Raw genomic sequence first — 16,375 nt, 5'->3', positions numbered from 1 at the left:
CTCAGTCCGCTTAATATGCTTCCCTATGTCGGGGCAGCATATTACAGCTACAGGTCCATACTAAGAGTAGCCAAAATGGTACAAAAAAAATGAAAACAAAAATTGTACAGTTTGGATAACAAGAGCGATCAAAGAATACACCGGACTCCGTTATGAGAACAAAGTATTCATGAGGGATGCGCTCCCTCTGCCCTTCAGGCCAGTGATGGACAGTCTGCTGTGTATACATGGATACACAGCAGCCGGTCAGTCACCGCAGAGATGGATGGGGAGAGGCGGGAGGAAGCGCTCCCCACATGAATATGCTGGACTCATAACTAGGAGGCTGGTGTATTCTTTCAGTGCTTCCATTAACCAAAATGGCAAAAATAAAATTAACTACATGTAGATGTAATATGCTGCCCTTACATAGGGTAGCATATCAAGCTAAGAGATGCGCTTTAAGGCTTCAGTACTAAAACTGCTAAAAAGTATAAAAAAGACGACAGTCTATGAAGATCAATATTAAATTACATTAGTAATTGTTCATTCCCAATTTCTTTATATATTTAAAAAAAAATGCAAGAAACTCTGTGTAATTTGCTTACCTCCATGTATTGGCCCACACAGAAGGCATGCATGGATTCTCTGGTGTCATCAAACTGAAGAGCAGCCTCCAATGCAACCACAGGGTCCTCACCAGCAAAGTGAGCTATGGAACAGTACAGAAAATGTTAGCACCAGCATAAAAAAAGTATTTACATTTTTTTTTAATGTTTTTACACAAAAACACCAACAACTAGAGTCATATTTTGAAGGTTTCATATTTTATGATCAAGCTATTAACCCATTTAACCCCTTAATGACCGGGCCATTTTGCACGTTAATGACCAAGGATTATTTTTTGTTTTTTCACGGTCGCATTCCAAGAGTCGTAACTCTTTTTTTATTCCGTCTACATCGCCGTATAAGGGCTTGTTTTTTGCGGGACGAGTTGTATTTTGTAATTGTACCATTTTTAGATGCTTATAATATATTGATTAACTTTTATTAAACTTTATTTTAGGAGAGAATTGAAAATAAGCAGCTATTCCAGCATTAATTTTCACGGTATAAATTTACGCCGTTTACTATGCAGCATAAATAACATGTTAACTTTATTCTATGGGTCGGCACGATTACAGGGATACCAAATATGTAAAGGTTTTATATGTTTTTTCTACGTTTGCACAATAAAAACCCTTTTAGAAAAAAATTACTTGTTTTTGCATCGCCGCGTTCCAAGAGCCGTAACGTTTTTATTTTTCCGTCGATGTGGCCGTATGTGGGCTTGATTTTTGCGGGACAATGTGTAGTTTTCATTAGTACTATTTTGGGGTACATAGGACTTATAGATTAACTTTTATTTTATTTTTTATGGGGGGAATGGGAGAAAAGAGCAAATTTTGACGTTGTTTTTTGCATTTTCTTTGAACGCCGTTCATCCGGCGGTTTAATTAATATGTTCATTTTATTGGTCAAGTTGTTACGATCGCGGGGATACCATATATGTGTATGTGTGATTTGTTTTGACACTTTTACTGAATAAAACCACTTTTTGGGCCAAAAAAGTAGTTTTATTTGACTGACTATAATTATTTATTTATTTTTTTCACAAACTTTATTTAACTGTTTTGCTTTTTTTTTTTTAGTCCCACCAGGGGACTTCACTATGCGATGTGCCTATCGCATATATAATGCTTTGGTATACTTCGTATACCAAAGCATTATTGCCTGTCAGTGTAAAACTGACAGGCAACCTGTTAGGTCATGCCTCCGGCATCGTCTAACAGGCAGATGCTGAAGGCAGACCTGGGGGTCTTTGTTAGACCCCCGGCTGTCATGGAAACCCGACGGCGACCCGCGATTTGTTTGCGGGGGCGCCGATCGGGTGACAGAGGGAGCTCCCCCCTCTGTCAAACACATTAAATGCCGCTGTCACTATTGACAGCGGCATTTAATGGGTTAAACTGCCGGAATCGGCGCGCGCTTCGATTCCGGCAGTTGCAGCAGGAGCCAGGCTGTGTATAACAGCCGTGCTCCTGCCGCTGATCGCGTGGGTACAGTCTCAGTACCCGCGCCATCACAGGACGGATATATCCGTCCTCCTGCGCGAACTAGCAGCTGCTGAGGACGGATATATCCGTCCTTCGGCGTTAAGGAGTTAAGGGAAACTGACACTTCTGCACGGTTTTATTTTCTTGATAATTTGCTACCTGAATGTAAAATTAAGCAACTGAAAAAAATCTACACTACAAATGTCCTACCATTTAGCTACTGTAGAGTCTGCAGCTCCTGTACATAGCTGGCTGTGCTGTTGATTCTAACAGATTTGACAGCACACAGCTCCTGGCTGCTGTCAGCTCAGGGCTGATGTCATCTGCTCTCCCAGTCCCTTGTCTCAGTGCTGGAGATACCAGTAGAGAGGGTTGTTCAGGCTCTAAGCTGATCGCTATGAGGTGGTTGGACTCATCTGCACCTGCATATAGTGAATTGGTTAATCATATGAATGGTATTATACAGTTGGAGAGGGCAGTTCACCTCAAACGTGGTGCGCTTAAAAAGTTTGAGGGTGAATGGACAAAGTGGTTGAGGTCTCCAGGGTTGCCGTCAGCTTCTCTTGTGAACAGTGTATCTGTCAGGCTATTGGATTAGACTCACTACTATCTGGTGGGGGACGATGCGTAGGTAGGGAAGCGGTGGGAGGCCCTATGTAATCCAGTAGAGTAATACAGTGCATAGTACTCTTTGCAAGTGGGTGGGATGGGATGTTATTTTCTCATATGTTACTTGTTTGTATACTATGACAACACGTAAATAAAAACTATTTAATTTAAGAAAAAAGGATTGTTCACAGCATAGTAGAGAGTACTCTTGGCGGAATCTGCAAGGAAGGGGTAGATCACCCAGTTTGTATATAGAAAGAAAAAAAAGCGATCCCACAGCCAAATGTGTGTGCGTGGGAAATCACACAGGCTGTACTGTATGACACTGTAGGGAGAGGATAAAATCACAGCAGAATCTGAGTGCGAGAAGGGGGGGAAACAGACACACGCACAGCGTCAGTGCATGTACAGTAGAGGAGATTATACTGGTGTTGTATTAGAAAAAGAAAGCAGTACAGGAATGAAGCTGTGCTGATACATCTAATGAAGACCACAGAATGCTGGACACACAGAACTTCCATCCAGCATGTATTACTGGGAGGGACAAGCACACATAAAAAAGAAAAAAAGTCTGAAACCAGGAACAGGTAGCAAACTGCATATTAGGTGGTCTGAAAATTAAAGAAGGAATGAAAATTGCAGCCTGAAACTTAGTGGTTACTTGAAGTAAAAAAAAAAAAAATTGCACTCACATACAAAAAAATATATAAAAAAATATACATTTTGTGTCAAAGGTGTCCGTTGCATTTAAAGACAAGCAGTTTTGGTGTTCGGGGCACAGGGAATTTTATTTGTTCTGGTCTCCCTGCATGTCGACAGCCATAACCTTTTTTTCATTTACATATATATATATCTGATGGCTTGTATTTTGTGGGAGGAGTTGTATCATTTAATAGCACCATTTTGGGGTACATTCACTTGCATAATCGTTTATTGGGTGGAGGAGTCAAAAAACAAACAGGCAGCTGCATATTTCAATATAAGGGGCGGGGGGGGGGGGAGGGGGGACACATTACAGAATTTTTGCAATCTCCAAAAGTAGCAGACAGATCTAAAGGAAAAATCATACCAAGTATAGTATTTGCATGCAGGGATTGTGCTTGAAAGTCCTTGATGTCATAGACTTTTCCATCTATCACAGTCCAGAATCCCCCATCTTTATTGTGATTCTCCAAATCTGCTTTACGTATTAACGTAACTTCCTCATTGTTCCTAGAGCTCTGACCACTAAAAAATGAACCTTTTAAATAAAAATAAAAACAAGGGCAATATAAAAAAAAAGTATATTACTAATAAATCACAAAATGACATTACCTTCACATGAGTATACATAACATGAAGTGACTCAAGTGATAGATTCAGAAACTTATAAGGCACAACTTACTCATTATGCCAGGCCATGCCAAGTCCTCGTTGTCATCTCTTTCCCTGCCTGGTGCAAGATGGTTAAACCTATCTAAAGGTTCCAGGAGACTGGCCAGAAGAGGGATGGCACCAGCTTCCTGCATAAGCCAAGCATCTTTACAAAGCAGCAATACTGCAGAAACAAGCAGCTCTGGAAGGAGCACACCTGGTAAACATAAAACATAGAAACTCACGTTATAGAGGTTGTGCCATCAATAGAAATGGCAATATATAAACTCAATATACATTTTAGAGTAACTTTGTAAAGTATTTTTATTTTTTTAAAAAATGTTTTCTAGAAATATGGCAATCTGCTTGTAATAGCACCCCCTGGTGTTCAGATGTATAGGTCTCTGCACGTCATTCTAGAGAATGTGAATATGTCAGATGTGCATGCACAGTACATATGCAGGCATATCTTTAAAGCTAGACATATGCCTCACTTCTACATCTCAGAGTACATAGACTTCAAGCAATAAGGGTTAAAGACATTAGATAACCTCCTCACCAGTCCGTGCTGCTCTCCTCCTTTTCAATGACAGAGAAAAGTACTACAGTATGTTCAGCACAATCAGTGAAGTGCTTATCAAATGGCTTTTTTCCTCACTGCTTGCAGTCTGTATACTTCATACTGCCCATGCCTGGTTTTCCATCTCTTTGTTTCACGGATAACAGCAAAAGCTACACTTCTAAAAGGGCCTTTTACACCAGCCGACAATGGGACGCTGCAGCAAGCGCCGATCAACGAGACATCGTTAATCGTTGCTCGTTTGCTCCTGTCACACGGAGCTATGGATGGGGACAAGCGGTCACTACTCTGATCACTGGTCCCCATACATTATCATCATGTCGGCATTGCGTCACCGTGTTTACACAGGGAGATGTGCTGCGGACAACGATAATAATTTTCCTTTTTTAAAACTATACGATCAGCAGATGATCGAGCGTTTGCTCATTCATCTACTGATCGCTGCCCTATTTACACAGGGCAATTATTAATCAGCAACGAGCGTTCTATGAACTCTCCTAGTCTGTGCGATAATCGCCCAGTGTAAAACCCCCTTAAGGCCTCATGCACACCAACGTATTTTTGCGTCCGCAATTTATCAGCATTTTTGTGTATAAATTGCGGACATTTAATATTCTATAGCCCCAACCGCATGACCATGATTTATGGTGCGGGGGCCGCAATTGCGGAGCACAAAAACTCAGGACAAGTCATTTTACAGTCCGCAATTGTGGATTCACCAATACCGGTGAAGTGTTGTGGATCCATGAGTCTGGGTGACACATTGATGCACAAGGGGTTTTTGCGGTCCCACGGAACGCAACAGACCCGTGGATTTGCAGAATATAAAACCAATGTGGTCGTGTGCATAAGGCCTAAAAGGTTACCAGAATGATGTGCATAAACCGTTACATTCGAACAACAGGGGGTGCTATTACAAGCAGATAATTACCATATTTCTGTGAGGAATCCTTAATAACAATACTTTGCAAAGTTACTCTAAAATGAATATTTAGTTCATATGTTGCCATTTCTATTGAAGGCACAACCCCTTTAAGCATCACATTTAATAGGATTTCTCATTACCGGGACTATAAACCGTAATACTTTACCTGTAAGATCACCTGCCACAATGCGGGAAACTTCTGCAAAATGCCTATGAGACGTTGAGGCAATGTTGGTTGCAACAGGAAGAATGTCTCCAATGTGTGTGCACAAAAGAGCAGTGTATTTCTTCAATAAAGAGCCAACACCTAAAAGATCAGGAGCTAAATGACAAATACATAAGAAGATGAGTGGAAGTGTTGAATCAAAATCTACTACATGCACAAGTAAAAATAAGGTTGTTATATACATACAATGAGTGTTTGCAGATTGGTCCACCACTGTGCCTGGATAAAGTTTGCTAACAAGTAATCTCTGGAAACGGAGCAACAGATCCATGGATGCGGACCTCTCCTTACTAAAATGCTCCTGATCTATGCTGGAGGAGACACGTCGTGCCATATCTTTAAGTTTAGCAATGGTCTGCGATGCAATGTTCCTGGAAACATCAAACAGTAGATTTTAAAGGATTTATGGAACATACATAGGATAAGACAAAACATCATTATTTCTTTACGGTTTTATTCCTGTGCCTTACAGATCAATCCACAGATGCTTATGTAGAGACAGTTAAGTTTACTCAAGTTGAGGGCTATATACTAGTCCTTCTCAATGAATTAGAATATCATCAAAAAGTTCATTTCAGTAATTCAATACAAAAAGTGAAACTCATATTATATATATTCATTACACACAGAGTGATCTATTTTCAGCATTTTTTACTTTTAATGTTGATTATGGCTACCAGTTAATGAAAAACCCAAAATTTAGTGTCTCAGAAAATTATACAAGCCCAATTTCAAAAATGATTTTTAATACCGGAATGTTGGCCTACTGAAAAGTATGTCCAGTATATGCCCTCAATACTGGGTTGGGGCTCCTTTTTGCATGAATTACTGCATCAATGGCATGGAGTGCTGAAAGGTTTACATATCCTTAAAATACTCAACATTCTTCAAACAATTCAACAGGTCTATAATTACAGCTGATAAGGAAAGACCATCAATGGAAAATCCCTTTAAGTCGTAATGTGACATCACAGAAGTAAATTATTACCTAAGTAATTGCTGTATGAGCTGCACTAAAGGTAAGGTTTGCTTTCCTGCAGATTCATAGATGCCGGTGTTTATTAAGTCTTTATCCAGTGGGGTGCTGCTCCTATGCAGTGAGGACACATTGGCTTCCTGCTCATCTATCTCTTTCTCTTTCTGTGCCTCTTTCTTGGCTTCAATATCCTATAGAAATATAATAACACAAAATCCTGAACAGTTGCAATGCGTAAAACACTTTATATCATGTACTGTGTATCCAGAAGTGGGTCATTTAAACCTACTCCTCTGCCACATCTGCATGTATATCGTTTCTGTGAAGGTATATGCTGTGGTCTTTGTTTCTCTTTTTGCTGCAATAATTTAAAATGACCATTTATATGTGTAAACCATGTAGACACCGGGTAAAAGGGAGGGGGGAAAAAGTGCCATTATGGAAAACCAGGAACTGGTATAGTGAAAAGAAACGAGCAATACCGATAAAGAAATTTTATCAAGGAGATTTGCCGCAATGCCGTACCTGAATCTCTGCTGTTATTGCAGTGTTTAGTGCGCATTCTAATCCTCCATCAGCCATCAAACTGCTCACCAACAGGTCAATCATAAAACGACGCCCAGGACTTATTGTCATTTCATTTCCAGATGCTAAACATAATCGTGAAATATTAAAACATTCATACATTGTTACTTTACATGTATGCCTATTAAATGCAAACTAGAAAAGCTCTGTCAGACCTCCCTGAGCCTTTTAAATGCAAAACATTGTTCCTATTAAAATGACGTATTAAATAAAATCAGAGCAATACTCAATCCTTCAGCAGAACGTCTTGCGGGCAAATACATGACTACAGGTGGCTAAGACTTACTAGATTGAACTCAAGGGTCATTTTGTTAAATGGTAACTAAACTTTTAAAAAAGCATTTAACATGTCATAGGAACACATCGGAAGTTTTGATCAATTGGGATCCAAGCACGGAGACCCCCACCGATTGCTTTAACAAAGCGGAAGAAGTACTCGGGAGAGCGCTGTGATGCTTCTATTCTGATCGGCTTTTCTCGGAAAGCCGAGTGAGCAGTGTACAGACTTTCTATTGAGTCCGTATACCGCTCGCTCGGCTCATCCGAATTACGGTTTTCTGGTTGTAATAGGACATCCAGTGGATCCATACAGCCCACATCCCACTGCAACGACTGGGATTGGAGGTAACTCCAATTACAGATTTTTTTACCCCTTAAACGCTGCAGTCAATAGCAACCACGTCATCTAAGAGGCTACAAAGGAGATGGGGAGACAGAGGAAGCCCCCCAACAAGCTGCAACGCAATTGCAAGGAGCCAATGGGCAGCAATGGCTGCCAGGGGATTAAAAAAGGCCCCCAAATATGCGGAGGCTATTTGCCGATTACTGATAGGCAATAATGCTTTGCTATACTATAAATAAAACAATCACATCATAAAAGTGGGACAAAAAAATAAATACAAAACAGTAGGGAAAAAATTATTCATAATCACATAAAAAGTGTTAAAAAAAAAACTAAATTTAACAAAAAAAAATTAAAAATAAATGCTTATTTCGCATCTCTGCAATTCTAACGACCCGTAAAAAAAAGTAGACATGTTCTTTATACTAAAGGTTGAATGACAAAAACAAGACAAAGGCGGAATTGCCTTTTTTTTTTTTCCATTTCATTAAGGTACACTTGTTGATTGCCTATCCAGCAAACAATCATGGACTTTCAGCACTCCAAAGTTGAATCTAAGCTTCACAATGAAAACTTAACGAGCGTTATTGTGAACAAACTTACCTAAAAATATCAGTTTTGGGCTTTGTTAACATCTGCGTTGGGGTCACGTTTGGACGTTCCGTTGGAGCTTTCCATCAACAGGACCCTGAACAGACACAAACGGAAACCAGAGGTTTCCGTTTCCATCAGCATTGATTTCAACGGTGACGGATCCGGTGCCCATGGTTTCCGTTTGTCTCTGTTGTGCACCGGATCTATCGTTTTGCTACGCTATTGCTTCTGGCATAACGACGGGTCCGGTGCACAACAGAGATAAACGGAGATAATACAAAAAGATTCAGAGAATCTCTAGTGACTGGTATAGTGCCAAGGGACTGGCGCAGCGCAAATGTGGTGCCTATTTTCAAAAAGGGCTCTAGGTCTTCCCCGGGTAATTATAGACCAGTAAGCTTAACATCCATCGTGGGGAAAATGTTTGAGGGGCTATTGAGGGACTATATACAGGATTATGTGACAATAAATAGCATTATAAGTGACAGCCAGCACGGTTTTACTAAGGACAGAAGCTGTCAAACTAACCTAATCTGTTTTTATGAAGAGGTGAGCAGAAGTCTAGACAGAGGGGCCGCTGTGGATTTAGTGTTTTTGGACTTTACAAAGGCATTTGACACTGTCCCCCATAGACGCCTAATGGGTAAATTAAGGACTATAGGTTTCGAAAATATAGTTTGTAATTGGATTGAGAATTGGCTCAAGGACCGTATCCAGAGGGTTGTGGTCAATGATTCCTTCTCTGAATGGTCCCCAGTTATAAGTGGTGTACCCCAGGGTTCAGTGCTGGGGACCACTATTATTCAACTTATTTATTAATGATATAGAGGATGGGATTAATAGCACTATTTCTATTTTTGCAGATGACACCAAGCTATGTAATATAGTTCAGTCTATGGAAGATGTTCATGAATTGCAGGCAGATTTAAACAAACTAAGTGTTTGGGCGTCCACTTGGCAGATGAAGTTTAATGTAGATAAATGTAAAGTTATGCATCTGGGTACCAACAACCTGCATGCATCATATGTCCTAGGGGGAGCTACACTGGCGGATTCACTTGTTGACAAGGATCTGGGTGTACTTGTAATTCATAAACTCAATAACAGCATGCAGTGTCAATCAGCTGCTTCAAAGGCCAGCAGGATATTGTCGTGTATTAAAAGAGGCATGGACTCGCGGGACAGGGATGTAATATTACCACTTTACAAAGCATTAGTGAGGCCTCATCTAGAATATGCAGTTCAGTTCTGGGCTCCAGTTCATAGAAAGGATGCCCTGGAGTTGGAAAAAATACAAAGAAGAGCAACGAAGCTAATTAGGGGCATGGAGAATTTAAGTTATGATGAAAGATTGAAAGAATTAAACCTATTTAGCCTTGAAAAAGGACGACTAAGGGGGGACATGATTAACTTATATAAATATATTAATGGTACATACAAAAAATATGGTGAAATCCTGTTCCTTGTAAAACCCCCTCAAAAAACAAGGGGGCACTCCCGCCGTCTGGAGAAAAAAAGGTTCAAGCTTCAAGGGCGACAAGCCTTCTTTACAGTGAGAACTGTGAATCTATGGAATAGCCTACCGCAGGAGCTGGTCACAGCAGGGACAGTAGATGGCTTTAAAAAAGGGTTAGATAATTTCCTAGAACAAAAAAATATTAGCTCCTATGTGTAGAAATTTTTCCTTCCCTTTTCCCTTCCCTTGGTTGAACTTGATGGACATGTGTCTTTTTTCAGCCGTACTAACTATGTAACTATGTAACACTAATTTGCTGCAAATGGACTACCCCCTGCCACGACTAGAATAGAAGGACTAGAGCCTTGGTTTCACATTAAAACCCAAAACCTTGGCTTTAAAGAGGCTTTGTCACATTATAAGTGCCCTATCTCTTACATAATGAGATTGGTGCTGTAATGTAGGTAACAGAAGTTTTTTTATTTAGAAAAACTATCTATTTTCACCAAGTTATGACCTATTTTAGATTTATGCTAATGACTTTAATGCCCAACTGGGCAAGTTTTTAATTTTGACCAAGTGGGCGTTGTGGAGAGAAGTGTATAACGCTGACCAATCAGCGTCATACACTTCTCTCCATTCATTTATTCAGCACAGTGATCCTGCGTTGTTCACTATGTGCTGTCACATACTCACACATTAACGTTACTGAAGTGTCTTGACAGTGAATAGACATCACCTCCAGCCAGGACGGGATGTCTATTCACAATCCCGACACTTCGGAAACATGTGTCGGAGTTGCAGCACAGCAAGCGTGATCTCGCTGTAAGCGGTCATTTACAGAGTGACCTCACGAGATTACACTTACTGTCCTGTAAGTCCCACACAAACGTTACCGAAGTGTCGGCATTGTGAATAGACATCCCGTCCTGGCTGGAGGTGATGTCTATTAACTCTCAAGACACTTCAGTAACGTTAATGTGTGAGTATGTGACAGCACATAGTGAACGCAGGACCACTATGTGCTGATTAAATGAATGGAGAGAAGTGTATGACGCTGATTGGTCAGCGTCATACACTTCTCTCCACAACGCCCACTTGGTCAAAAGTAAGAACACGACCAGTTGGGCATTAAGAAAGTCATTAGCATAAAGCTAAAATCGCTCATAACTTGGTGAAAATAGATTGTTTTTCTAAATAAAAAAACACTGCTGTTACCTACATTACAGCGCCAATCGCATTATGTAAGAGATAGGGCACTTATAATGTGGGGATAGAGACTCTATAAAATGCTCAAAGCTCTAGGTGCAATATTTCTGGCACACCACTTGTTCGAAGTTCGGGAGCAGGATGAAAAGTTTTACTGCCTGGTTTGGGTCTCTCTATAAGGGAGGAAGCTGCAAGTTATAGCAGGATCACAACCTTTTTCGGTTCCGTCTCTTGTACAGCAGTCAAGGACCGCAGGGGGTGATAAAGGAACTTTTCTTCAAGTGATCACCCCTCTTACCAATCAGAAAGGATATGAGCTCTTATTGTCCCATTGTTTTTTGTTTTTTTTAACTACCGGGGTGAGAAGATGTACATCTAAATCAGGCCCTGTGCCGGATCAGAATTTATCGACGCTGTAGTTTACTGGCACCTGGAACGGATTTTGTGAAGATATGTGCCTGTAGATGAACATGTGTGAACTCCGCAAAACTTTTAAATTTAGGTGTTGTGGGTCTCGAGCTCTGCCTGGATCCAGAAACCTGACTATTTTTTGCACAGTATTCTGCTGTGATGCAAAATTGCATGAAGGCACCCATGAGTCTAAAGTGCTAGGTTGCATTTTCACAAGGGGTCTACTTTTTACGAAACTGTAACCTAAACACGAATGGCTTTAGTTACAAAACCATTTATTAAAACGTACCTGCATTTGGTAATAGTGCGGATAGAGCCCTGGCTCGTTCCTCAGCTGTTGGCAGGAGAACAGACCATCCACTTTGTAGAACGGCTTGCGCAGCTGACTGCACAGTATTCAGCACTCCAGCATTACTAGCCAAGGTAACCACTGTCTGTTTCAAACTGTTCAACAATGTACTTCCAAAACCAAGATCTAGACACTCCGGATCTACTTGATGGCTAATGGCAGCATGCAACTGAAAAAAAAAAAAGTCAATAAATTGCTCAAATAATAGCAACACATAGGTCACCAAAACAAGTATTACCTGCAACCGAAGGAGGTTGAGTGTTGCCACAGCCATACATTCCTTCTCTTGTGGAGGTGGCCAGTCCGAACTGCCATCCATCCCTTCACTCACTTGGCGCAGAAGAAGATCAAGCTGTTCAAAGGTCATGGAGCACACGTCTACCACAAAAGGCACACGAAGACCAATGGACCACTCTGAGCATGAAGACCAGGCAAAGCTCTATAGAAATAAACACATAATCTAATCAAAAGGAATGTGGTTGCCATTTTCCTCTCATTTATTCCAATTCAGAAAAAAAAAAATTTGTAACCAAAAACCGTTGAAGGAATAATTTATGAAATTGCGTCTTTAAAGGGACACATCTTAATATTTTTGAGAAAATGTACTGTTTTCCTTTGAAAGTGTTGAAAGGTAAACAATGATATATTGCCGTTTTTACACGTGCTGGCATCTAGTAGCCAAAATGCTGCACTGCAAGCGATTCCAAAAAGAAAATAAACTTGTTCTATAGGCAACAGTCAAATTGAATGCCTCACAAAGCTAAAAACCAGAGACACAAACAAAGACTGTGGACATCTGACAAAAAACAGATTGAGGCGCGGCAGAAGAGGGTAATGGATGTGACCATCTCAAGTTCCAGACTCTGTCCTTGAAAACCTCCACAAAACATCTTCTAGCGACTAAAACCACAGGTTCAGAAAACATACCTGAGCAGGTCCACATGCAATTCCAACTATGTGTTTACAGTCCAATCCAGGGAGGGCAGAAGGCTCAGGTTTTGCAATACGCAAGGTGTCAAAGTGTTGACACTGATCATTGCTACCCCAGCTGTATACTTCTCCAGATTCAGTGAGTGCAAGGCAATGTGTGGAGCCTACTGCTACATCAACCACCTTCTTCCCTGAAATGAACATGGGAGAGAAAAAGAAAAAACAACGTTATGTAAAAAGGGCTTTACTGCGTGTTTTTTTAGTTACAATTTATTTGTATGCAGTTGTTCGTACATAGAACTCCCTGTTATCAAGTGTGAAGTTAGGAAAAGTTGAATAGTAAATGTTTTTATTTTTAATATTAATATACATTATGGCCATGATCGAATGGGTGTTCAAACATGACTATGTATGGACACTTAAGTGTTTGAGATTAGAACAAAAAAAAGTGTGCTTTTCTTCTCCAGAAACCGCGTCACTCTGGTCAATGGGCTGTGTGCAGTATTGCAGCTCAGCCCCATTTAACCCCTTTAGGACACAGCCTGGTTTGGCCTTGTGGCACAGCCCATTTTTTCAAATCTGACATGTGTCACTTTATGTGGTAATAACGTGGGAATGCTTTTACCTATCCAAGCAATTCTGAGACTGCTTTCTCGTGACATATTGTACTTTATGATAGTGGAAACATTTGGTTGATAAATTCAATATTTATTTGTCAAAAACCCCAAAATTTGGAGAAAATTTGCAAAAATTTCCATTTTTCTAAATTTAAATGTATCTGCGTGTAAAACAGATAGTAATACCACACAAAATAGTCACGAGTTACCATTTCCCATATGTCTACTTTATGTTTGCATTGTTTTTTGAACGTCCTTTTATTTTTCTAGGAATTTACAAGGCTAAGAAAATTTCAAAAGGCTATTTTTACAGGGACCAGTTTAGTTGTGAAGTGGTTTTGAGGGCCTTATATATTACAATCCCCCAATAAATCACCCCATTTTAAAAACTGCACCCCTGAAAGTATTCAAAACAGCATTCAGAAAGTTTCTTAACCCTTTAGGCGTTTCACAGGAAATAAAGAAAAGTAGAGGGGAAATTTACAAATTATTTTTTTTTGCCGAAATTAATTTGTAATAAAAAAAATTCTGTAACACAGAAGGTTTTACCAGAGAAACGCAACTTAATATTTATTGTCCAGGTCCTGCAGTTTTTAGGAATATCCCACATGTGGCCCTAGTGCCCTTATGGACCGAAACACCGGCCTCAGAAGCAAAAAAGCACCTACAAGATTTTGGGGCCTGCTTTTTTTTTAGATTATATTTTATGCACCATGTCAGGTTTGAAGAGATCTTGTGGTGCCAAAACAGTGGAAACTCTCCAAAAGTGACCCCATTTTGGAAACTAGACTCCTCAAGGAATTTATCTAGGGGTATAGTTAGCATTTTGCCCCCACAGGTATTTTGCTATATTTATTGGAGTTAGTCTGTGAAAATGAAAAATCTTTTTTTCTGAAAAAACATAGAAATTTGTAATATTTACAAGGAATAAAGAAGAAAATGCACCCCAATATTTGTAAAGCAATTTCTCCCAATTACGGAAATAGACCATATGTAGTAATAAACTGCTGTTTGGACCCACAGCAGGGCTCAGAAGGGAGGGAGCGCCATTTGGATTTTGGAGCGCAGATTTTGCTGGATTGGTTTTTAGTGCCATGTCGCGATTGCAACGCCCTGGAGGGAACAAAACAGTGGAAACACCCCAAAAGTGACCCCATTTGGGAAACTACATCCCTCAAGGAATTTTTCTAGGGGTATAGTAAGCATTTATACCACACAGGTTTTTGCAGAATTTAGGCCGTGAAAATGAATTTAAACATTTTTGTCCACTAAAATGTTGCATTTTTCATTTTCACAAGAGATAAAAGGAGAAAAAGTCACTCTAAATTTATAACGCAATCTCTCCCGAGTATGACAATACCCCACATGTGGTAAGAATTTATTTTTTTAATAGAAATTAAGTAACCTTTGCAGGACCTTTTTTGCTTTTCTATTTTAGTTTTTCACTCCACGCCTTCCAAACGCCATAACTTTTTTATTTTTCCATGAATTGAGCGGTGTAATGGGTTAATTTTTGGCAGGACGAGCTGTAGTTTTTATTGGTAAAATTTTTTGGTACATACAACTTTTGATCACTTATTACATTTTATTGACCAAAAAACAATGATTTTGGCAGTTTAAATTCTTTATTTCTTACGGCGTTCATAATGCGATATAAATGACAATTTTACTTTATTCTGCGGGTCGGTACGATTACGGCGATACCATATGTATATAGTTTTTTTATGTTTTGCAACTTCTTTATAAAATAATTTATTTTCTGTGTCACCATATTCTGAGAGCCGTAACTTTTTTATTTTTCAGTCAAAAAAAGCTGTGTAAGGGCTTGCTTTTTGCGGGACGGGTTGTAGTTTTTATTGGTACTATTTTGGGGTAAATGCAACTTTTTGATCACTTTTTATTCTATATTTTTGGAGGGGTGGTGACCAAAAAATCGTGATTCTGGCATTGTTATTACTTTGGGTTTTTTTGCGGCGTTCACCGTGCGATAAAAATAACATCGTTTTATAGATTGGGTCGTTACGAAACGCGGCGATACCAAATATGTGTACTGTTTAACGTTTTCATTTTTTCCTATAATAAGAGACTTCCAAGAAAAAAAAATCTTTTATTTTACACTTTTGTAAAACATTTAACAACGTTTTTTTTAGTTTTTACACTCTTTTTTTTACCTGCAGCTCTGATCGCTGCTAGAATACATTACACTACCTAGGTAGTGTAACGTATTCCAACTGTCAGTGTGTCGTCACAGTCACTCTGACAGTTAGTCTACGAGGACCAGCCAGAAGCTGGTCCTCATAGGCTTGCATACTGGCAGACCCGGAGGCCGTTGTCTGGCTCCCGGGTGCCATCACAAGCATCAGCAACCCCCACAATTGCATGGGGGCTGCTGATGTGCTACAAACCCCCTACATGTAGAGATCGCAATCGAGCACCACATTTAACAGGTTAATTGCCGAAATCAGCGGCAACGAGCCGCTGATCGGCAACAGTGGAGTGTCAGCTGTCAGGGACAGCGGACGTCCCGGTTCCCGATGCACGTAGTCACAGACACGGTCGCCGACATTGTGCATCGCGAACTGCAGTGACGTCCTGTCACTCTGATAGGAAGTCTATCATGAGGCTGGTCCTGATAAGGCTTAGATACATGGCAGACACGGAGGCCATTACTTGGCCTCCGGTCGCCATGCTAGCCATCTGCAAACCTCACGATTTCATTGCGAGGTCTGCCGATGTGCTATAAACCTCTAAAATGCGGCGATTTCATTCGATCACTGCAATTAAGGGGTTAATTGCCAAAATCAGCGGAAATAAGCCGCTGATCGGCATACAGTGGAGTGTCAGCTGTCAGGGACAGC

The 16,375-nt window shown here is 40.2% G+C and overlaps 1 protein-coding gene across 5 annotated transcripts in view; it reads right to left on the bottom strand.

The window, feature by feature from the left end:
* Positions 1 to 16,375, bottom strand: part of HERC2 (HECT and RLD domain containing E3 ubiquitin protein ligase 2) — a 200,087-nt gene that overhangs the window by 110,813 nt on the left and 72,899 nt on the right. For all 5 annotated transcript variants that reach the window (XM_075852579.1, XM_075852582.1, XM_075852580.1 and 2 more), the window contains 10 exons: positions 12,898 to 13,091; positions 12,209 to 12,409; positions 11,911 to 12,139; positions 7,270 to 7,394; positions 6,757 to 6,935; positions 5,955 to 6,139; positions 5,709 to 5,864; positions 4,069 to 4,254; positions 3,754 to 3,924; positions 588 to 691 (listed from right to left, as the gene is read on the bottom strand). In XM_075852579.1, the coding sequence (XP_075708694.1) occupies positions 588 to 691; positions 3,754 to 3,924; positions 4,069 to 4,254; positions 5,709 to 5,864; positions 5,955 to 6,139; positions 6,757 to 6,935; positions 7,270 to 7,394; positions 11,911 to 12,139; positions 12,209 to 12,409; positions 12,898 to 13,091 (1,730 nt within the window). The remainder of the gene's footprint in view (positions 1 to 587; positions 692 to 3,753; positions 3,925 to 4,068; positions 4,255 to 5,708; positions 5,865 to 5,954; positions 6,140 to 6,756; positions 6,936 to 7,269; positions 7,395 to 11,910; positions 12,140 to 12,208; positions 12,410 to 12,897; positions 13,092 to 16,375) is intronic.

Source organism: Rhinoderma darwinii, chromosome 2 (assembly GCF_050947455.1).
Source record: "Rhinoderma darwinii isolate aRhiDar2 chromosome 2, aRhiDar2.hap1, whole genome shotgun sequence".
Taxonomy (NCBI): Eukaryota; Metazoa; Chordata; class Amphibia; order Anura; family Rhinodermatidae; genus Rhinoderma; species Rhinoderma darwinii.
The sequence above is the reverse complement of the archived record's forward strand: the minus strand, read 5'-3'. Positions and strand labels throughout refer to the sequence as shown.